General features: G+C 38.9%; 2 protein-coding genes across 24 annotated transcripts in view; both read left to right on the top strand.

Moving 5' to 3' along the window:
- Window positions 1-2,567: 2,567 nt before the first annotated feature.
- nr1h3 (nuclear receptor subfamily 1, group H, member 3) lies at window positions 2,568-16,621 on the top strand. 2 transcript variants are annotated; one of them, XM_054771093.1, is made up of 10 exons: window positions 2,568-2,754; window positions 6,253-6,335; window positions 6,526-6,768; window positions 8,966-9,232; window positions 9,337-9,542; window positions 9,897-10,076; window positions 10,239-10,338; window positions 12,245-12,358; window positions 12,457-12,551; window positions 14,518-16,621. In XM_054771093.1, exons 2-10 carry the CDS (start codon window positions 6,293-6,295, stop codon window positions 14,662-14,664), a joined length of 1,395 nt encoding a protein of 464 aa, XP_054627068.1. In that variant the 5' UTR covers window positions 2,568-2,754; window positions 6,253-6,292; the 3' UTR covers window positions 14,665-16,621. The 2 variants fall into 2 exon arrangements, with proteins under 2 accessions (XP_054627068.1, XP_054627069.1); XM_054771094.1 differs by having other exon boundaries at window positions 2,568-2,759.
- A 1,872-nt stretch (window positions 16,622-18,493) lies between these two features.
- The window catches only part of madd (MAP-kinase activating death domain), a 62,368-nt gene continuing 56,489 nt past the window's right edge, over window positions 18,494-24,372 (top strand). For 7 of the 22 annotated variants that reach the window (XM_054771088.1, XM_054771089.1, XM_054771091.1 and 4 more), the window contains exons 1-3: window positions 18,498-18,817; window positions 21,700-21,915; window positions 22,760-23,401. In XM_054771088.1, the coding sequence (XP_054627063.1) occupies window positions 21,857-21,915; window positions 22,760-23,401 (701 nt within the window). In that variant the 5' untranslated portion in view covers window positions 18,498-18,817; window positions 21,700-21,856. Of the gene's footprint in view, window positions 18,818-21,699; window positions 21,916-22,759; window positions 23,402-24,372 lie in introns of all 22 variants that reach the window. The other 15 variants (XM_054771080.1, XM_054771073.1, XM_054771082.1 and 12 more) reach the window with 6 other exon arrangements.

Below are 24,372 nucleotides of genomic sequence, written 5' to 3'. Positions count from 1 at the left end.
ACCCTCCATAGGATGGGTAAGCCACAAAAGTTCATAGCTAAGGAGGCTGGTTGTTCACAGAGTGCTGTGTCCAAGCATATCAATGGAAAGTCTAGAGGAAGGGCAAAATGTGGCAGGAGAAGATGCACCAGCAAAAGCGATGACCGTGGGCTTCAGCGGATTATCAAACAGGGAAGATTCAAGAATCTGGCAGAGATCCAGAAAGAGTGGAATGAGGCATTCAGACGCATCCGGGAGATGGGCTACAACTGTCGGGTTCCTCGGGTCAAGCCACTTCTGAACCTGAGCCAACGTAGGAAGCGTCTCCACTGGGCCAAGGAGAAGAAGGACTGGACTGTTGGCCAGTGGTCCAAGGTCCTCTTTTCCGATGAAAGTAAAGTGTGCCTTTCATTTGGGAATCAAGGTCCAAGGGTTTGGAGGAAGACGGGTGAGGAACAGAACCCAAGCTGCCTGAGGTCCAGTGTGAAATATCCACAGTCCGTCATGATTTGGGGTACAATGTCCGGTGCAGGTGTTGGTAAACTCTGCTTTCTTAAATCCAAGGTCACCGCAACAGTCTACCAGAACGTTTTAGAGGACTTCATGATTCCTTCTGCTGAGGATCTGTATGGAGATGCTAATTTCATCTTCCAGCAGGACCTGGCCCCTGCCCATACCGCCAGAAGCACCAAAACCTGGTTTGATGCCCATGCCATCACAGTGCTTAACTGGCCAGCCAACTCACCGGACCTAAACCCCATTGAGAATCTATGGGGTATTCTCAAGAGGAAAATGAGGGGCACCAGACCCAACAACAAAGAAGAGCTGACAGCAAGCATCAAGGAAATCTGGGCTTCCATAACTCCCAGGCAATGCCACAGGCTGATTGCTTCAATGCCACGTGGCATCGAGGCGGTGATTAAGGCAAAGGGATTCCCAACCAAGTATTGAAGATTGACATATCGTTTTGAAAGTACCATATTTTGATTGATTTGATGTGATCGTAATTTCTTTCTTTTTTTTCCTACAAAAACGGAGAAGTAAATGGTGATTTCTTCACAGTATTCTAATTTTTTGAATTCCTGTTTTCGTGGGTTTTATGAGCTGGAAGCCCAAATTACGTAAAAATAAACAAATAAACACTTGAAATCGTTTAAATTGTGGTCCCTGAATCTATAATCTATGAAAATTTAACTTTTTGAATGGAATTATAGAAATTAAACGACTTTTCCATGATATTCTCATTTTTTGGAAAGGGTCTGTACAGTACGGATAATCTTATCTCAGTGGAGCGTTTTTGTTTTTTTTTTATTGGTTATCTGAGCTATTTTTGAATGTCATCAGTTTTATCGGTAAGATGTCATAATTCCTCACATTGCCCGATAATTATCGGTCTAATAATTATCATGCAGCCCATGAAATAATTTTGTAATCTCACATATTCACAGCCCTGCCGCCTCATAACTCCAACCTGGGCAGAGAGGTCCCTGGTCAGAAGAAGTGAAAACATCAGAGTGTGTGTGAAAGGGTGTGGAACACTCCTGTACTTCTTCTTCTGTGTGTGTGTTTTGTGGGAACTTTCATTCTTTTGCCCAAAAGCCCCTCTTGAAAGGCCTGACTCTTAGCTTTCACACCAAGATGTTGCTGAGTATGGGTGTCCACTTTTGCTGCAATGGAGGGTGTGACACCCATGTGTACCCATGTGTAAGAAAAAAAATTCCACTCAGTCATGCTGACTATATTCTTTGGTACATTAATACACATCTCCCAAAACAATAGTCATTCTAGCAATTTTTCTCAAACAGTGGTTGTTAACTAAATTGTTAAAGTCTTCTCTAGCAAGTCTATTTAATTTCAAAGCTGACATAATGGCAAGCTGAAGGATTGAAGCAATAGTCAAGTCTTGCACTATTTACAGCACTTATCGATCATACAACTTCTCATTGACATTCACCTACAAAAAACAACTGGAAACGGACACAGATGGTATACTCAAATATTTACATCATATACTAGTGGTAATACTGACCGGTAGGCTACAGTGAATATTGTATCACATGTAATAGCCACACATTATGTTTTATATTTAAATACACTTTGCCGCTTGTTGTATTCTTTTTTTGAGGATTAATTTGTAGCAGTCTATGAAAACAAAAGGTGACTGACCGATAAGATGCGGCGGACATTGGACTTGAACAGAAATACCAGGGTGGGATTGACACAAGGTCACAGGCAGTAGAAAGGTTTATAAGCAAAAACTGCGAGTTTGACCAATAAACCTACTACATAGGTTAACAAAGGTATTGTGTGCACCAAAGGTACTTTTTAAAGAGTGTCTGCCTTGTTAGGCTTTGTGCAAAAGAACAGGGTTTCAGCCAGGTGAGTATAACACAAGTCGGTAGGATTTGTGCTCATCACTTGTTGCCTGTTATGTTATGAGGTTGTCTGTGTAAAATAGATTACTCAAACAGGAAAGGACTGGAGCACTGCTGGGGATTGAGAGAGCGGTGCAGGCGACCAATAGTAACCTCTTCTGTTCCCTCCCCTTTCTCTCGCCCTCTGTTTTCCCTCTTGTCTCCCATAGAGCATTGTAGGAAGGGACTCATCTTCTCCCCGACTTTCACTCTCCTCAAGATTTCAAGTCAATACACTTGGGGCCAATAAGTCGTAGAGCCTTTGGCACCGTCGAGCGTCATCAGTCCTCCATTGGCACAATGATGTTGACTGAGGATATGGACTTTGTGTGAGGCCATTAATAAGACATCAACATCAGAGGTAAGGTCAGTCTAGAATCCCTATGACTATTAAAAAAAAAGCAGGTTGTCAAGTTTCATGCTATTTCAGATTTTTTTTTTAATGGAGCACATGTGGTCAACACATGTCACAGCCAGGTGGTTCTAGCTTTGAATCTCTGCTCAGACTTCTCTGTGTAGAGTTTTTTTTTTTAATTCTCCACGTGCTTATGCGGGTTCTCTGACTTCTCCCGCAGTCCAAAAACATGCATGTTAAGTTAGTTGGACACTCTAAATCACTCATAGGTATGAATGTGAGTGTGAATGGTTGTTTGTCTATATGTGTGTACCAGGTTGTACCTCTTGGTCAAAGTCAGCTGGGATAGGCTCCAGCTCATCTGTGACACTAATGAGGGCAAACGGAATAGAAGATGGATAGTAATAAGCCTGCATTTACTTTCTACAATTATTTTTTCACATTTTGGTCCAAATACCTCCTTTGTAGGAGTTTATTACCCTTATGGTTGTGTTATGCATGCTGTTGGTGACTACTCTATTTTTTTTGCCAAATGTTTATTTTATCACTAGAATTGAGCTGAAAATGCTGAGCTGAAATGTTAATTTCCTGTCTACAAATTATAAAAGTTGCTTTTTTGCATATTTGTTCAGTTCATGCTTTGTAACAAAACAAATGTAGCGTCTCGTCCCACAGACACAGAACATCCTGTCCCTGCTGGTGGATTTGTCTCCAGCTGTTCTGAGATGTTCAAGTGCTATTCGGCAACATGTAAAATGTCGAAATTGGGTCCAAACGACATCATTTTTTTGCTGTTTATTTTTCATAAGCAGACAGTAGTGTCAAAATGACAAACTAGGTAAACAAGATTCTACACTGTTACTAATTGTATTGAGTCGACATCCCAAAGAAGTTTGTTTGTATGTTAAAATATTTGGCTCATTAGTAGCCTGATGAGAATTGTTACAATTTACTGTGAGATGAGCTGCTGCAATTTTCAAGCTACTCCAGGAGGGGATTTTATGCTGAATTAACTTGCCATGTACTTGTTATTGTTTTTGTGTCTATATACTGTAGATATATTGTGTCTATATATGTGTAACCAATTCTTTATATTTTAAACCCAATGTCTTTAGACGTAGACTGGTTAGGAACAGCAAAGATCATGTCTGGGTCTGCTGATAAGAATTTCCTGAATGCATCTGTGTGTGGCACATGACAAACTTTCATTTCTGCTTTTCTGTGTGTCTTTTCGTATAATCAGGGTGGAAGATGCTCTCGATTTGTGTTGTGGTTTAAAGCTTTCTAACAATAATTCATGACTTGCACAACTGCAGTACTTTGTAGTAACATCAGCTGGTGTACACAGTACACATGTTTTCATTGGTGTGAGTGTATGCTGTTCATCACCATTCAGTACTCTCTGCCCAACCTTTGCTGATGGAGTAACAACACTATCAGTTGATAATGTCTCCACTTGGGATGGTATTTGAACAATCAGAAACAAAATACTAGGTAACCGGGTTACTGCGGTATAACAATTTTGGATAAGTATGAACAACAAACTTTGCTGTGTACTAGTACAAAATGGTTTACACCAGAGGTGTCAAACTCCATCGCACCGGCAGCCAAAACTCAAAGCCGACTTTAGGTCGTGGGCTGAACAGGACAAACCCACCCCCCCATGTCAATGTGCATTTTTGAAAATATGTGTGTTCATGTCCGTTCACTCCTGCTTGAAATTTCAACTTTATGATCTATGAGGCCAACGGTTGATTGGATGAGCCAGGAAAAGGGTGCGAGAGAGACTACTGCAGATATATGACTGTGGTTGTTTTGGTGTGGTTGTTCTTCTGAATAAAGTGATCGACCACCTTCTCGTCATTCTATCAACACAAAAACGTCACAATCCACGATATGTGTAACCCGGTAGAGTTTGGAACTGTGAAATGGGTGATTTATTTCCCAGCATACTTTGCTCTTGTTAAAATGATCATGTTTGACTGTCGAATGCCTCTTTAAGGTATAACAGACGATGTAATAGTTAAAGTGGTGTCATTTGTAGCCGTGTACAGTTAAACTATTGTTTCTTTTGATCTGAGTCTCCAAAGGAGTAGGTAATATGCAAATATTACTTGATTACGCAGATCATTCCAAGTACTTTGTTGTTGTCTGTGATGTAGGCCACCTCAATGCTATTCTTCAAACATCGAGGGAAAGGCTTCTTGAGACGTCATCTGTACTTCTGTGAAGAAAGTGTCGAACGTTTCGCTCCTCATCCGAAGAGCTTTGTCAGCGAACTAACAAGTGCTGGTAGCCTAGGCCTTAAATACAGTAAGAGTGGGCGGAATTGGTGTGCCAACACCCTCCTCCTATGGTTCCTTACACTAAGACTGGGCGGAGTAATCCTGCCATTAGCACCTCCGAACAAAGGGAAGTGTAGCTCCCTGTAGTTGGGTATGAACGACTCTGATACTGGCTCAAACAGTTCTGCGATCCGGATGATCCGCGGACCTGATTTTGGCACGTATGCTTTACACCAAAAATCCCTTTATCGTTTTTTAGCATTACATGACATGACATCGTTTATATGCCAAAGAACATTTAATGTACGTTTACCCTTTCAATTGCCTTTGCATTAGGCATGCACCGATTTCGGTTGATCTTTACATTTTAAACCAATCTTATCCACCAATCTTATCTACCTCTGCAAAGGTTTAAAAGTCAGCAACTGTCCCTTTTTGCTCCGCCAGACTGACAGCTACTAATCAAGTAAAGGCTAAAGCTAAAGCTAGCCAGAGTAAAGAGCCAGGTAGCGACCCGCTGTTAGCACTTATGAACCATGGAAATAACAAAGCTAATGTAACCAAGAGTGTCAGGATAAAACTGACACCGCTGGTGTCATGGAAGTTCGATGTAAATAAAGGACGGTGGGGCCACAGCTGCCGGAGGCATGTTGATTCATGTATTCAGCTCATCTCTTTAGACACAGTCAAGAGACCTCAACACACACAACGCACTTCAAAATAAATACATCCTGTTTACTTGAAGTAACAAAATAAGGGTGTCATAAATTATTATTAAATTATGGTATTGGATGACAATATGTGAAATTTAAAGACTAAAAGGACTGAGAACATTTAGTAGTAGTCAACATCGAAGGCGTATGCTGTCATTTTTTTTAAATTTTTTTAATCGGTATCAGCCAGTATCAGTAGGTGAGGCTTACAATTTGGAAATGCACACTGTTGTACAAGCTGTCGTTACTATACAGCTTAACCTTGTGTATGCAAACATACCAATTCACTGACAACATTGTCAGTGATCAAAAATCTATGTCTACGTAATGCTTTCCTTTGCATGAGGCATAGTTTCTACTAACTAAACAGTTTGATTTTGGTCACCTCTGACTAGACTTCTTTTTTTTTTATTAAGCAGTTGGTCCAGTTAGTATTTCACTGTCTTTGAGCAAATCCCACAATTCTCTGTATATATTATTGAGTCTGATTGTTGTTTTTTCCACAGGTCCACGTTGGTTTCGTAATGACAACCTGTTGTATAGAAGATGTCAACGCTGTCTGTGACTGATATCCCAGATGTTGGTCATGGTAAGGTGCTTTTATTTGACCTCGATAAAATAACATTATGATCTGTTGTAAAACATTATACTGTACATTGTGCTAATTATGTGCATACTAATCTGTATATCGTTTGTAAACTTTTTTGTGAAGAGTCTTACAAAATATACAGTGTATTTCATGTGAAAATAAGTGAGTTATTTTGTGTCCCACTGGTCAGATGAGAGTAAAGTGTTTGACAGTGCTGCAGAGCTGCAGCTGGACTGTATGGTTGAGGAGAGCAATGGCAGCACCAGAATGAAGCATGGAAGTGTGCTATCTCTGAGTGACTTGTCCCAGCCAGATGACTTCCCTGCCCCTCCTCGGAATGGCTCCGCTATGACTGGGATGAACAGCCCTTTGTCATTAGATCCAAGTGACATCAAACCTGATCCAGCAGTGGGTGACACATCCACCAGCATAGGTGAAAGAAAACACTCAAACATACTGTTGTTCAGTTGTACATATTGTATTAAGACAGTTATCATATTTCGTGCAACAGAGTTTCTTGAAGTGTTAATTTTCAAATCGGCCTGTCACGATAACACATTTTGCTGGACGATACTTACAAATTATTGTCAATCATCGCCAGTCATTGAGAACATGTTTTGAGAGCATTTTTTCATTAATTATATGGCATAATAATGAGAGAACATCATATCAAAAGCAATAAACTTTAATTTCTCAAGAATATTTAACATTGTAATTGGAATGTCAAGAGCTTTTAAATAAAACAAATGAAACGAGCAGGATAATAAATTAAACAAACAAAAAAGACAAGAAAAACCCAATGAAAACTAAATGGACTCTCAGTCTCTTTTAGCAATAATTGCACTTAAATAAAAATCACAATCATAATCAAAAACAATAAAAAAAATATACCCTGTCTCTGTTACAAAAAAAACCACTCCAATAAAAGCACACACAACAATAAGTGCAATAAATAAAATGGAGTATCAAGTCTCTGTAAACAAAATTGCACTTATGTATAATAATGAACATTGGGTATTATTCCTTAACAGGAAGGCTTAGCACAGGGGTCACCAACGTTTTTTCTTGCGAGAGCTACTTTTAGAAAATGAAAATGGCCAGGAGCTACTCATTTTTGTAGAAATGATTTTCATACCTTATTTCAACCCAAACAGATCAAATATGCTTGTTTTACCAAAACATTCACAAAATGCTGATATCCGCAACTCACATTTTATGTTTCAGAATACTTTTCTTTCTAGTGTTCTCACATTATTAACTGAAAACCTGAATGAAAAGCAGGCTTGCAGGCACCTAGTGGTCGTGGGAGACTACCTGGTGCCCGCGGGCACTACGTTGGTGACCCCTGGCTTAGCATATAGCGAACGACAGCGAGCGCGCACCATTTTGCGTTGTTTGTTTATATTTACTTTGCCGACCAAACATCTCAGTAAGCATTGACTGTTGGGTGAAGGCTCCACTGCACCTCAAGCGGTATTTTTTTTTCCCAGTTAGGAAAACTGGACAGGATGGTCGTGTTTGAGATGCGCTATGCCCTTCTTTGTCGTCACTACTTTCCAGCAAATGCCACATACCGGTTCGTTGGTATTCATGTGCTCACCTTGTTAAATCTGTTTTAAAACCGAGGCTGTGAAATTTGTCTTTAGAAACCATCGCTTTTGTGCCTTCATTCATATATACGTTTGATTGCTCAAAATGCTAACTTGTGCTAACGCTAACCTGGCCCCCTCCACCTAGTGGGAGAAAGAGGCTAAATGACAGAGCGGAGGGTTCACTCTCTGTTCACTTCAATATAGAACCAGAACCAGAACAGATGCAGAATGAACCCTGTTGTCATCCAACCTGTGTGGTAGAGAGAGAGGAAAACAAACACGCATGCACATGTCAATTTATTGAGGCTGTCAAAATAATCTACTTTGTTTTTATTTATGGTTCGATTAATCTATTTATTGATTATCCTGACAGACCTATTTTCAAACCGTATGTGCTTTAGTTGCTAGGTTACAAAAAACGTCTTGTAGCATTCAGACAGTTGTTGTGAATGCAAGGTCGTAAGAAAAACAATGAGTGCCTCAATTGGCACAACAATAGACACATGTTCTTATTTTAATGTTTGATTCTGGTAATTCTATAATATTTACAACATAATAGAATAGAGACTAGAATAGTCTGTATTGTCATTGCATGAATGACGAAATTGAATGCTATTCTAATTGGTGCCATACTCAAAATAAATATGCCTAGAAATAATACACATAGAACACAGAGTATTCATTTTGATACTGGGTATTTGATCCTCTTCAAAAGCCAGGATCAGTTTCACCATCGCCCTGGTTTTTGGCATTGTTGCTATCAAATGTCCAGTATAGTCTTCATTTCCATGAGTGAGAAGTCACAATGACTGCCACTATGTTGCTGCACTGCAGTGCTCCAAACTATTCTTATTTATCAGTAAAAAAAGTATCAGTATCAGGAAAAAAAGACAAGCTTCAAATGCATCAATGTCGCATATACTTACTGCTTTATAGAAGAATATCTTTTTCTGGGATGTTCATCTTCACCAAATTTTGAGCATTTAAGGTGGAAAACTGAACTCCTTTATCCCCTTTTTTCTTTCCAATATTGTGTAGATGGTCAGCCAGTGAAGAGAAAGAAGGGTCCTGCCCCGAAGATGCTGGGGAATGAGGTGTGCAGTGTATGTGGTGACAAGGCCTCTGGTTTCCACTACAACGTACTAAGCTGTGAGGGCTGCAAGGGCTTTTTTCGACGCAGTGTCATTAAAAGTGCCCAATACTCATGCAAGAACAATGGACGCTGTGAAATGGACATGTACATGCGACGCAAGTGCCAGCAATGCCGCCTGCGCAAATGTCGTGAGGCAGGCATGCTAGAGCAGTGTGAGTGTTTATGTGCCACATTAGTCTGAAGCGCTTCATTGACGATAACACAGTTATTCTCTGAGCTATTTTTTTTTTTTAACTGCGTCATCTTTGTTGCATAGGTGTTCTTTCTGAAGAGCAAATCCGACTAAAGAAGATGAAGAAGCAGCAAGATGAGGAAACAGCGCGTTCGTCTACAGTGGTCACTCCCACTCCTCCACAGGAAGCAGCTACACTGGATCCACAACAGCAGGAAATGATTGAGAAGCTGGTGGCTATGCAGAAGCAATGCAACAAAAGATCTTTCCTCGATCGACCAAAAGTGACGGTATATAAATATGTCAGCGTTTTAATGCTGCAATTGGTTTTATTCTAATCAAGTTCTCCACAATGCTTAAAATATGGTTTCTACAGTCTAAGAAAAACAGCTCATTTCTGAAGGAGAAGGACACAGTGGTTTCTTTCTTCCTTGTCATTATACTGTACATTATATAGTGTATATTTAGTACCTTTAAGATAAAAATGAAGCAGTTGATGTAAATAAAAATGTTATTAGCAGTATATTGGCAAGCGGCTAGAAATAAGATGATAAATAATGTCATGCTGAAGCAACACTTTTTATTTCGGCATGGGGTGTGTGTGATTAATCATAGTGTGTGTGTGTGTGTGTGTAAAAAAACAGCCGTGGCCACAGAATCAGGATCTACAGAATCGAGAAGTGCGTCAGCAGCGTTTCGCCCACTTCACTGAGCTCGCGATTATGTCGGTCCAGGAGATAGTGGATTTTGCCAAGCAGCTCCCTGGATTTCTTGAGCTCACAAGAGAGGACCAGATTGCGCTGTTGAAGACATCAACTATAGAAGTTTGTCATGTTTCTATTTTAATACAATGATGTTGATTCGAAGTCTATAATCATTTGCTCTTAACAATTCTCTTTTATAATTTTTCATCAGTTATATCTTATATATTGGCTATATTTACTTGACTGCTGTTACAATATTTCTTGTCTTCGTCTCCTCATCAGATTATGCTGCTGGAGACGTCTCGTCGATACAACCCTGCCATTGAGAGCATAACATTTCTGAAGGATTTTAGCTATAATAAGGAGGATTTCGCAAAAGCAGGTACATTATAGTGGGTGGTTATGGGCATGGAGAAACAGAAGTATTAGGTTGTAATTATATACCGTAATCTCTCATTTATCATGGATAATTGGTTCCAGACCCGATCTTGATAAGTGAATTAGGATAAGTGAAGTAGGTGTAGGAGCCTAAATACTCTTTAAGTTAATTGATATCTGGATTAAAGGTGATTTAGGTTTATTCAGTTAAAAAAGGGCTACTTACATTATTTACAAGTGAAATGTTGATCGTTCATATATACAGTAAGTTGAAAGTTAATTCATTGCACTGTGTGTGTGGATAGTTTAAGGTGTACTATTTCATATAGCATTTGAATATTGAAGAAATGTTTTGGCTTTTATATGTAATATATGTACATCTTTAATTGCTTTGGCCCGGAAGGAGCTATTGGGCGATGTAACCCGGAAGTTGGATCATTAGGAATAATGGAGTGGAGCCACAGTTTTTTGACGTCTCTCTTAAGTCTCTCTTAACTCTTATTCTCTTTTTTGTCTTTACATACTCTCATTTTGTATTTTTATCATGTTAGAATATTGTTTGAGTTTTGAAAGTAAAGTGAACAAAACGAAGAGGAGTTTTCTGGAGTGTTTTTTCATGCTGCTAAAAGCAGAGGAGTACAAGAGAAGAATTGGGAGCGTCAAGCTAAAGGGCTTCAAAACTAGGAACCTATAGTAAGATTCAATATTAATAAACTGAATAAACTGAATTTTTGTAGTTAGAGCATAGAAAACCTGTTGATAACTTTTAAATACAATTCTTACCATTATTAGAGCCGTGTAGACCTGAACTAACACCCCTATATTCACCTTTACGCTCATATTACCCAATATAGTAGATATAATCAAAGAGACTAAGCCATTTAAGACATAAATAAGGCTTGTGTGTGTTTCAATAAATGTCTTCTAGGCATATGGACAAGAAGAGATGTTGGGGATTGATAGTGGAGTTTTAGCTTGGAGCACGGCCACTGCACTACCGCATGTTATTATGATGACAATGATTATAATTATTGTTGTGCCTTGTGCCTTCAAACATGCAACAAGGGGCGGCATGGCTCAGGTGGTAAAGTGGTCATCTCGCAACCCGAAGGTTGCGATGTTAGTGACACCTAGTGGCCAGACTACAGTTCATCAACTTCCTTTCATCCCTTAAACTGTATTTGTATTTTAGGTTATTGAGGCATTTGTATGCTTAATTTAAGCCAAGACTGTATAGAAACTGCTTAATATGTATATTTTTGGACTAATAGGCTATAGGCAACCACAAGACAGCAGTCATTTGTTAATTAATTACAAAAACGAACGATAGAGTGAGTGCGCCATATTCGAACCGCAAAGTGGCTAGGGATGACTGTACAGTAGATCCCCTCTTGGGGGGGTTATAGTCCAGGACCACCGGCAAATGTCGCAAAACCGTGAAAACGTCAGTTTTGGACATACGGCTCGCTCCTCTCCCCTCCAAACCCTTCTGCTATTTTGATTTGATGTTGTCCTCTAATTTCAGATCAACATTGGCAATAAAAGTTATTGTCATTATTAGTTTAGATTCAGCTCCTTAAACAACCCTTGTCTCTCCAATTGCTATTGTTTCCTTGTCACACAATCCATAAATGCTGAATCGCAAATGTACGAGGAGGCACTGTACGCCATCTCTTCCATTTCTTATGTTATTTAATGCGAATGGTAAACGTTTTATATCGATGCAAAATTTCTATTCAAATATTATATGCAAAGGACACAACTTAAAGAGACTTGTTTTTTGAGAAACTTGCTTCCCAAGAGTCATTTTAACTTGTATAGTCTATTATTTAGAAACAACTGTTCACTATTTAAAAATATATATATACAGGAAACACCACATTTGAGTCTTATCCCTCTCTTCTCAACAGGCCTTCAGTTTGAGTTCATTAATCCCATCTTTGAGTTTTCTAAAGGAATGAATGACCTGCAACTGGACGAAGCTGAATATGCTCTGCTTATTGCCATCAACATATTTTCAGCAGGTAATTTTCATCCTGACTAATGATCAGAAAGATTGTATTTATCAGATGACATGAATCATATGCTCTTGAAGGAAAATTTTATGTTTCTTTTTTTTTAGATCGGCCAAATGTGCAGGATCATGATCTTGTGGAGAGGCTACAACAACCATATGTTGATGCTCTGCGCGCCTACATCATGATAAAGAGACCAAATGTAAGTGCCCACATGTTTACATAACAGCTTTTCTTGTTACACATTGTGTGTCAACATGATCTTGTCGTCGTCATCAAAACAAGCACATTGGGTCATGACTGGTAGTAACTTTTGGATAGATTGGTTTGGTGGCGTATAAGCGACACATACTGTAATTAAACCGAAAAAAAAACACAAAACCCGCAGTTAGAGAGGCGACACCCACATTAGCAAGGTTTTGAACAACTCTGTGTGTGTGGACCTAAAATTATTTTGCCATGTTGACAAAAGAAAACGGTGCATTAGAACAAAGACATCTGCCCATGCTAAGCAATAACACAATACTCCCAGCTTAGCGGAAATTTCATTACTATATGTAAGAGTAATGGTGACGTTAATGGAGTAACATTGCAAACGTCTTCTCCTGCAATATAAGTGAAATAAATAAATAAAACACAACCTTGGTGGAGAAAGAAAAGTCGGTTTGTAGTGTTCCATTGCAGCCCAGTAGGTGGCAGTAATTGACATTACAAGTGAAACTTCTGTTCTCAGAAGTGTTGAAGGCACACACGTCAACCTTCCCATTTTCCCAGAGAACCTCCAATATTTTTCAATAGTTTCCCATCAATTTGTATTTTAAGTTTCATCCAAAAAAAATAAAAAATCTTCTTAAGACACAGCGACCTGTACAACGCGGCGCATCAGGGGTGAGGGTGTGAAGTAATTTTCCTGATTTTTCGGAAAATATTAGCTTGTTAAAATGTATTTAATTTTGCAAAAAAAAAAGTTTTTACAGCATATCTTCAAATGCAAATGCTGACTGTTGTGGTTCAATGTCTTACTAAAAGATTTGTCACATGCTTCTTATGTTTTTTCAACAAAAAAAAAATATGGCTGTCAAATGATTAAAATGATATTAAGGTTACTCACAGGGCCACTGGCTTAATTTAGGTTAATCACAATTAATACCCACTCATTATTTTGTTGTTTTTGTCATTGTTTCCTGATGGCAGCTTGCACAATGCAACTTGCAAAACCTTTGTAAAGCCCACGTCCTAGACCAGTAGGTGTCAACTTTTTTTCAGTGAGTACTCCCTGTGGAATTTTTTTTTCAGCCTAGTACACCCTAACCAGAGAAGAACATTTTTGGTTAGGGGCGTAGGATCAGTGTCACAGTCTTAAACATTGCTTATCACTGGTCTTTTTTGTTTGTTTGTTTGTTTTTTTTATTTAAGCATTTGGATGTAAAAATGCATATAACAATTATTTCATAAATATAAACAAAAAAATTATTTTGATTACTTTAAACTTATTCAATCTGAAATATTTAAGTTTTTTGTGGCTTGTTTACATTCTGTTTTCTCAGTTCCAATAAACCATAAATTTCTGTATTGTTCATATCTTTGTAAGGGGGTAAACATACTCAGCGGGGGATCAAATACTTTTCCCCTCACTGTATATACATTTTTAAATCTCAAGTACCCCTTGGACTGCCTTCAAGTACCCCCAGGTGTACAAGTAACTGCCCGACGATATTTGGCAGTTGTGTCAGTCTGTCAGGGGTGAACTTACAAGCTGGGTGTCACGGTTGGTTCCCAAAGTCCTTGCAGAGGAACCCTTGCCTATACTAATGCATGCTTTGCCCTTATGTGGTACCTTTAAGATGAAAGTGCTTTGATGAAATCTAAGCTCTTTCCAGTATTGTGCAAATTATTTTGTCAGTCATTTTAATACTCAAACTTCACATCAACAGGGCCAGTATGTTGTTTAGAGTCATCCATCTTGATGGAGGACAAATCTGTGGCAATGAGTGGAACTGTGTGATTTTGAGTTTTAACATTTTTAATTTAATACATTTTGACAGCCCTTAAAAAAACTACTACGAAGAGGGGGTAGGATTAAATAAGCTCTGCTTCTTCCTACTCCTTTTCGGACATATGCGTGTTCGAAATTAAACAAACCAACTAAATTTTGATTTCTTCCACAGGACCACTTGATGTTCCCTCGCATGCTGATGAAGCTGGTAAGCCTTCGTACGCTGAGCAGCGTACATTCCGAGCAGGTTTTCGCCCTTCGCCTTCAGGACAAGAAGCTTCCCCCGCTGCTGTCTGAAATCTGGGACGTCAATGAGTGACTGCAGTCCTGATATCACACTCCTTGGCTTTTTGAATCTTGAGACTGACGTGGCATCACACAGGAGCCTGAGCCGGTCTCATCTGGTCGCGGACTCGTTGTAGCATTGTGCTGCTGTTGGACTTTATATAGGAGAGTTTCAGTGCCCTTTGCTCTGAGAAGGCGTTCTTAGTTGTAGACTTGTTCTTCCTCTTTCTGGATGTTGGCATGATTTTGCCAACGTGAAATGCCAGTATAGGCTTTTGAATGATTTCTTCCTGATTCTGTTAAAGTTTATTTGAAAATGGAGTGCAGTTCTATTGTTCTTATCTAACAGCTTCAGTCAAAAATGCTTAGTTGCTTTTGTCATGATTCCAGCTGGGCTGTCAGTTAATTTATTCGGTAGGCTTGCCAACTTGGTTAGACTCAACCTACAGCTGCAGTTCACGTTGATGTTAGGCCAGTGTTGTGCACCTAGTGTGGGAAATGTTTGTGTACATTTTGGAAGCAGTACCGTACTAAGGAGGTGTAGTTGCTCAGGTAAACTAATGTGAAGTAGAAGAATCCTTTAATAGATCACTTGCGTGCCCAAAGGGGTCCTTTTTATCAATGATGATGCACACAAATAATTTATTTTCATAAGACAAATGTGTGGAGTGCACAAGTATCCACAAGCCTGTGTGATTAAATACTAACGGTTAATATTAGCAATCTGGAAGTAGCGTCATCAGTCGGGAACAAGGATATGTAAAAAAAAAAAAAATAATAATAACACCTATGGTTGACAGTCAAATATGACAGATACAAAGAAACATACTTAGCATCAACTTTAACTGGTAATATCTAGACTATATACAGTACAGTAAGCGATCAACTGGAATGTATAGCGATATTAAAAATCTAACATTTTCTCACTAAAGAAAGACTGACACCTATTTTCATGTGTGTGCTTCTTCTTGTAGTAAAAAGTTGAAAGGCAAAAAACATACTATGGATGATGGTGAAAGTAATTATTTTATATGTTCAGCCATAATTTTCACTTATTGTTTGGTTTCAGATGTTTCAGAAGCGGGAGATCCCCTCATTGCACTGCTTGAATTGACAGCTTCTAAATTGGCTTCTCAAACATCACATTACCATAACTGCTGTTTAATGACAAATGCCACCAATCATTTCAGATTGTCTTTCTTAATATTATTTTACACAACCAGTTGGATTTTTTTAATGTGATATTACTACAGTTCATAGGAACATTTGCATAGTTGGAAATGTTACAGTAAAAAAAACGTGTATATGAGCACAAAACATTTTGCAGCACTTGCAGTAATAGAGATGTCGTTTTTGTCAATTGTAACAGGCAGGCCTGCTTTGGCTTGGTGATTGAGACATGAACTGATGCTATTTGAATGTCTTTTTTTCACAATCTTCCACATTGTCAAAATGTATTTAAAGGTTTTTTTCATGGGAGACGTGCTCATCCTTGTGAGGAAAGTGCAGATGTTTCAGATATGCAAAACAGTGGATGGCTATGTTTTATTGAGATTGACTAGCAAGCAGGCGTGGTAGTTGGCTGAATCTGAAGTGTAAAATGTACCATATGCAACCATGCATTGCACGTGTTAACTATGAAAAAGGGTCTAAATTTGAATCTGGACTGAGGTGGAATGCGTGTGTTACAGACCTTAACCAATCTCAAGAAAAGTACTTAACGCTTCAAAGTAAAAGTATTCACTGGTCATTTTAATACTTTTGGTTGTTTTTGACACAAATGTGATATTATGTTTTTTTTTTTAAATCATTGATATTTGTATTAAATAAGCAAATTTGATTAATTCAGCAGTGTAGTAGCCTGCAAGGTAGTCTGTGTGCTGTCCTCTAATCAAACAAAATTGTACGTGCTAAAACTCGTCCTTGTTTGGCTAACGTGCTGACTGTGCGTAATATGTTAAATTGTGCTGTTTAAACTTCTGATCTCTAAATCTTGTTACAGTTCTTCTGTCTGCCAGGGGTGATGCTGTAAAGATATATAGAATTATATTTTAATACATGTATCTCCCAGAAATCGTCTGTTGTGTATTTACAGTAAATTCAAGCTGAAAGAAAGATGAATCTTCATACATTTTTAGCGAGAATATGTATATTTAAAAATAATGTGCATCACATTTTTGGTTATTATGAAACCTTATGAAAAAATTAAGACAATAACTACATTTTCTTTTATCTCACTCTATATTTTTATATTGTGTAAAAAACAAAACAAAACAAAAAAACTCAGAAGTGGCCCAAACTGCTAAAAAAAAACAAAAAAAACTAAGTTAGCGCATATAATACTGCACAGACGTCTTAAGCGAAATGACACAATTAGCACGATTACACTAAAAATAAAAGATTTCCACTAAACTTTGTAGACAAATGGCACACAAAGCAAGGGTGACTCTATTAAATTGTGGTGAGGATCTGGATAAAGGGGTTAGTACAGGTCCCTTTATTACAATGGGCACCCGGTAATCCCTAATGAACCAGGAAGTAGCCTGCTCACCAATAAATACAGAATACAACATATCTAATGGCTTTTGCACAGACTTTTGCACAGTTATGCACATACAATATTATGTTCATACAATATTAGTGTATTAACCACACATGCAGTGTTTAGACCAGAGCTGTCCAACCTTTTTCCACTGGATTCATACTGAAAAATCTATCTATATATATATATATATATATGTATATATATATGTGTATATATATGTATATATATATATATATATGTATATTTTCAAGGCTTAAAAAAAGACAAACACTTTGTGTTAGTAGTAATTAGTATCATTATTATTAGTAGTAGCTTTCCTCTTTAGAGTGTGTCTTTTTGCGCTTTCACATTTTTACAGTTGTTTTTAATTTAATAAATGCCCCCCACATCACACCCTGGACACCCTTGGTTTAGGCCAGTGATCACCAACCTTTTTGAGCGCTAGATCCCTGGTCTCAGCCATGAACCGTGAACCACCCCATCAATTTGCATTTTGCACATTTGGATCTTAATGAGGTTTTAAGTAGAGCTACAATATGCAAAAGAAAGAAGGGGGAGGGACACACAAAAAGAAAGTACCCAGAGAAAACCCACGCACGCACGGTGGCAGAGTGGTTAGCATGTTGTCCACACAGCCCAGAGATTGGGAAGAGCTGGGTTCGAATTGGGCATCTCCGTGTGGAGTTTGATGTTCTACCTGTGTGGTTCTGGTTTTCCTCCCACATTCCATAAACATGCATGTTAGGTTAATTGGCGACTCTATAAATTGTCCATAAGTATGAATGTGGATGTGAATGGTTGTTTGTCTCAATGTGCTCAGCGACTGGCTGGGTTACCAGTACAGGGTGTACCTGCCTCTCGCCCGAAGTCAGCTGGGATAGGCTCCAGCATACTCCCGTAACCTAATGAGGATAAGCGGCATAGAAAATAGATGGTAATAACTGATAATGACACAATGCTTTAATTTTTATATTTAACATTGTTAAAGTTAAAATATCAAAGTGCCCCCCACATTCTTTGATTTGTCATTATGCTGCCCTCAGTGGAAAAAAAGTGGACATCCCTGTCTTATTCTCTTTTATTACATGCAATTGTTTGAGCTGAATAAAATGAATAGTGCAAGAACAACGCAACGAAAACAAAAACTGTTCGACACCCTCCTGTGTCGAACAATTTATTCCCAACAATGTACACCAGCAACAATGTAGCAATATGAAAAAAAACAACAAAAAACATTTCTGAAAGGAGAACTGAGAATATCGATCTGATACTGAGACTGCTGTTGGCATCGATGGTATCGATGTGTTGTTCAATCCGTCCCGTCCACCCCCAGTATGCGGAACTCCTCATACGGTTGAAGATGAAGAGGAGGATGTTGTGAAGGCAGGTTAGAGCTGACCGAGCAGAGGTGGACACGCACTTTGCATCTTTTTTTAACTATGACGCGAAGCCGGAGTTTGGAGTCGACGCCTGTTCCTTATGTTTTTAACTGCCACAGGACACTGTGAGAGGAAGAGGCCGACTCCTTCGCTCGCTCTTTGACCGAGAAGGACATCTCCAACCCAGGCCGTCACCACCACCACCACCACCAGCAGCAGCAGCTGGCGTCTCAGTGACGGTAGAAGCTAGCCGGCTAATGTCAGTAAGTGAGGATGTAATGGTGTTAAAATCAGAAACTGTACATGGTCGCTTCATGTTGTCAGCGTTCGCGTAAGTATATTGTTGTGTTTTGCCGACGCCACCGTCCGTTTTTAATATTTGACAAGCAATTAAAGAAAATGCTACTATTAGCAGCTAACTCGCTAATCCAATGGTGACGTAGGAAAGCATACACATAGAGTCGGCTTGAACATATAAAATGATCCTGTCGGTGATGTACATGCTCTTTCGGTTAACATCATCATTGGTTCATTCAAAAATACACTATAGTTAGCTAACGACTATTCCATCAGCATAGCGTATTATAATGTCACAGCTGCGGGTTGTTACCACAGTCTCTACAAATGCTGTATTTATTTCGACATTTTTCTTTTTTGCTTTCATAGAAATGAAATTTGGAGTAATAATAAGATGTTTAGTAGACATCTTACCTTTTTAAAATATCACATTTGCTCCCCCGTCAATTCAGCAATTAATGGAAGGGACAATTACATAAATACAATGACGTTGTCGTTGTAAGGGGTGGACATCCTGATTGCAATTTATATTTCGGTCTTGCCTGCTGTAGATAACGAGATTGAGTCATACCGTAGACATTCAATCGGTAATAAAAATGATACATAGCATATAATAACTGTATGTATTTTCACTGATGGAAAGAAAAGCAGTCCAGTGCTCTTAGTGATCAAATCAAATGGTTGTGGGGGTATTGCCGTATGCACTGAGAGGCACTGGTGATGGTTTTATGTGAAGATGGCTTAGTCTTTAGCATGTGTCTCTTATAGCTGTTCTTTGTTTTTTATAGCTGTTCTTTGTAGTGGGTAAGAACGAGTAACATTCTGAAAGCCCTCTTAAGTACACAAAGAATGTGGCTGCCTGAAGACTGCTTGGTCCAACATCAGCTGTTTTTGTTATTGGCATTCAATCTTGAATGGGAATACTGAACAGTGGAACCTCAGAAGTCTGCCCTGCAATGCTGCTTGACCTCTGACTTGGAATAATGTAAATACAAATAATCCATTCCAACTGTTAAAGCGTTAAAAAAAACCCAAAACATTGCTAACAGTAATTAAAGTGTAATAATTAGTTAACCACTGTTGATATTAAGACCTGTAAATTGTAAGGCATCCTTAACTTTAATGAAGAATGACAAATACATAATGGGATTTTTATATGCAAATATATATATAAAAACTGTGGCACACGTTTGCATTATAACGAGAGGGCAAGTACAGTATACAAATTATAGTGTCTCAAGTTTTGTGTTTTCAGCTCAATGTGAGTCGTGACAGTTGTTGCATGGAAGCGGAACATTTAAACAGAATCAACGATAAAAAAACTTTCGTGCACCCTTTGGTAAATAGTTCCAAAACTCCTATTTTTGCTAAATTGTTTTTGTGTCAACATGCCGTAAGAGTAGAAAACAGCCAATAACAATTTAATATGCTGTCAAAATAATGCAATTTAATGTAGTTAGCAGTTACAGTGTGGTTGTTGGACAGTGGCAATAGTTTTTTTTCCAGTGAGCATACTGTAGTACTGTATATAGTTATATTCTGTACATAGTCATTGACTTACGATTTGTAACAGTCAGGCCTGATGAGTGAGGAGATTTAGACTGTAAATGACCTGAATACTGTATATGGTGCAGGTCCAGCATATGTATGTTGTCGTGCGTTTTGGCACAAAATTAGCAGGAAATATGTGTGCTGTGCTGCTGCAAAAGGAGGAACCTGAAATGCTGGCTGGCTAGCTTTGTACTTGATGAACGTGCTGCATAATTTCTGTGCCACATTTTGCGAAATGTACTGTACTATAGCTTGATAGGTGTCCATTTGAATACTAGGAAAATTGTTTTGAGGGTGGTTTGAAGTTAAATTATGCTTGGGGTGTAATTTCACAGAAAAAATGATCAAGGCTGTGTCTGATTTCAAAGGACATAAGGTGGTACCTTAGTAGGATTAAATATGAAATGATCTTAAACCTGCCTGCATTGTTTTGTTTCTGTCAGACGAGAAGAGTTTGAATATGTTTTTTCCTGCACTGCTAATGAGTAGTCTCTTAATATGCACAATTTGTTCTGCATGTGTGTTCCAGACTTCTGCCACTTTCACAACCTTTCTGTCTAAATATGGGAGTGTGGCTTTATTTGTGTGCGGCTGCCTGTGTTTGTTGCACTTATGTGAGTCTTTGGGTCTTTTGGGAACATTAAAAGTTTAATGTTCAACGAAAGAACAATTGATTCTGATTACCGATGAATCTGTATATAGCAGTAGAACGTATGGCTCGACCGAATAATCGGCCGAATATAGCCATTAGAGAATAATCGTAATCGGCCAAAAGTTTGCCAATTGATGTCAATGTTAAACACTTATTTTTCACAAATGAAATGCAGGTAATATGGTATTTTTTGGGTGTACAAGTTGATGAAAGCCGGTATCTTCAATGATGGTAAAGGGCTGGTCATCCAGCACCATCCTTTCCATGATGAAATCACAGATCGCGGTAGCCCTCGGATCATCTCTGGCAAAGTCTTTTGCACTTTTCAAATTTCGCGACGATAGGTAGAAGCACCGGACGTCACTGCGATGCTGCCGTTTCAGTTGACTGATAAGGTTTGATATGTTAAAGCTCGATGTTTTTTCCCCCTCATCACGGAATGTTTGCAGAGCATTTGGCAAAATGTCTTCCTCCACACAATCGACACCATGTTTGTTTACAATTGAGCTGAGGGGAAGTTACAGCACGCCGTTTGCAGCACGTCACATAAAAACAAGTTCTTGATTGACATCATAATTCCTCATATCGGTCCGATAATTTTCATGCACCCTTAAAAATAACCAATTTATCTGTTTTATGTTACAGGTCGGACCAAGTCATTTTGGAATCCCGAAAATGATTCTTAAAACACAGTGCTTCGCAAGACTAATGAAATTTCCCAGCTGTGATTGAAATCCACCACTGAATAACTAGTGACCATTCATCCCGGATGTCGTGAAATTCAAGACGTGTTTGATCCAACATGGAGAAAAAGAAGATGTGCCCACGACTCCTGGACTACTTGGTGGTGGTCGGTGCAAGGTAATCATTTTCAAGCCTGTTGTTGTCGATGATATGGTTTAAAGACATATGAAGTGAATGTTTTGCTGTCAAATGAAAGTGCAAATGTGATGCCAGTATGCTCATATGGAAATGTGTTCCAGCAGGTATTCAGAAGTGTTGCAAATATTATTGGCTGCATATTTTTGTTGGACCCATGCAATGCAGAGTCATCACAGAGTAGTACTAACAAACTATTTAGTGTTTTTTCATTTTCAGCAAGACGTGTTGAGATTTGTCAGTGGAAAGACTGCATTCCAACAGTAAACCTGATGAAGGCATAGAAAACCTTTTGTTTCAATGAATTTGTTGATGAAAATTTTCCCCGAATCTTACGGTGGCAAAGCTGTTGGCATTGCTGCTGCTGATACAGCAACTCATCATCTTTCTTATTTACAGAAAAATGAGGACAGATTTTTTTTAAGTGGAAGAATGAAATCTTGTCCGTCTTAATTTCTATTTTTCCTCCAAAGTTCTCCAGCAGTCACAGCCATATGAATAAGCATGCATAAGGCCAAAGAAAATAATGACTCAATTTAAAGTTCTATAGTTCAGCAAAGAATTGTTCTGAGTGCAGCTCTCCGAGTATCAATACTGCACAATGTGGGCTTCAATATTGTGCTTCATGCCCTTCGTATTGTTATTGGTTTAGATGTATGTTACGTCTTTACTTCACTCCAGCTTTGTAACTATTGTTGTGTTCTTTTAGGCTAGGGAATCATTTGACCCTAACCTCACAGAGTGATCAGGTGTAATGTTAAAATAGGATATTAGATGTGTAATAACTACGCATTACAAATGAAGTTTTTGTCTGTCTTCCCTCTAGGCAACCGAGCAGTGATAGTGTGGCCCAGACGCCTCAGCTCCTCCGCCGATACCCACTCGAGGACCACCAGGACTTTCCACTCCCACCAGATGTGGTGTTCTTTTGCCAACCAGAAGGCTGCCTGAGTATACGCCAGCGTAGGGTTAGCCTTCGTGACGACTCCTCATTCGTTTTCACTCTGACTGACAAAGACTCAGGAATTACTCGTTATGGAATCTGTGTCAACTTCTACCGATCATTTCAGCGTGGGCATCACCGTACCCGTGCAGACAAGAGTGGTCACACAGAGACGGCAACACAAGGGGGGGACGGTACAAGTGAGGGGTCTGAAGGTAGCAGTGGGGGCCAGTCTTCTGTTTTATCACTGCCCAACAACGCTGAGTCAGCTTCTCAGCCTGCTTCTGGAGATGACATTGAACAACAAAGTACTGAGCAAAATACTGGAAAAGCTGCACAGCTTAGACGAAATGCAGCTAAAATGGCTGCTAGGAGTCGCAACAGTACACTGACCTCACTATGCATACTCAGCCACTACCCCTTCTTCTCCACCTTCAGGGAATGTCTCTATATTCTCAAAAGGATGGTGGACTGCTGCAGTCAGAGGTTAACACAGCGCGCTGGACTGCCCCGCACTTTCCAAAGGTGAGCTTTGTATTAGTGTGGGAGTAGAATTAGGAAATGTTAGTGGTGGTGAATTTTGGAGACCATTTCATTTTAAGTCAGAGGCTCTGCTGTCATATCCTTTTTGTGTTTTTCATGCAGCAACATCAACGCCAGCAGACAACACTGCAAATTAGAAGAGGGCAAGCCTCAGTACTATGATTGATGACTTTATCACAGATGCCACGTGTGCGTGCGTGTGTGTAAAGGATTACACACATTACACACACACACACACACACACGTGTAGGAAAAACACCTTCACATGACTTACTTTACTAAAGCCCTTTGCTCCTCTTGGGTGCATAGGCCACAGACAGATGTCCGCCACAAAAAGGGCACGTTTACTTAGAAAGAAATCCACAGTGGAAACTTGTTAGCGTCATGAATTTGTTCCAGTAGGTCTGAAAACGGATGCTAACCAAATCCATTTTTTTCCATAAGTAATAATGTACATTTAATCTGTTCCAGCAAGCCAAAAATGTTAACAAAGAGCATGTTTTTGTCATTTATATTTATAGTTTAACATGCAAGGAAACAATTGGTTACTTTTACCTTCATTGAAGACATGATTCTTGACCCCAAAACACCATGTGGCATTGATTATTGACATTTATGAATTGATTAATAATCGTCAGTGTCCACATCGTGATGCATCTAAGAATCAATTATTTCCCCCACCTCTATATAGTACCACAGTGTGTTATCAACACTGTTTTAATGCATGCAGAGGAGGTAGTAAGTACTCCAGAACTTGTAGGAATTAGTTGCACCAACTGCCAAGGCTTGATCAACCTCCATTTCTGCAGAACAGCTTTAAATTATTGACCCATTTTGTGCTCCCTGAAACAGGCCTTTTTGTATAATTCTGAAATACACATTATTTTTACGTTTTGTGTAACCTTACCTTTTTTTAACCTTTGGCACTTCACCACTTACCTTTGTACCATTTC

This window comes from Dunckerocampus dactyliophorus, chromosome 3 (genome assembly GCF_027744805.1).
Source record: "Dunckerocampus dactyliophorus isolate RoL2022-P2 chromosome 3, RoL_Ddac_1.1, whole genome shotgun sequence".
NCBI classification, from domain to species: domain Eukaryota; kingdom Metazoa; phylum Chordata; class Actinopteri; order Syngnathiformes; family Syngnathidae; genus Dunckerocampus; species Dunckerocampus dactyliophorus.
The sequence above is the reverse complement of the archived record's forward strand: the minus strand, read 5'-3'. Positions and strand labels throughout refer to the sequence as shown.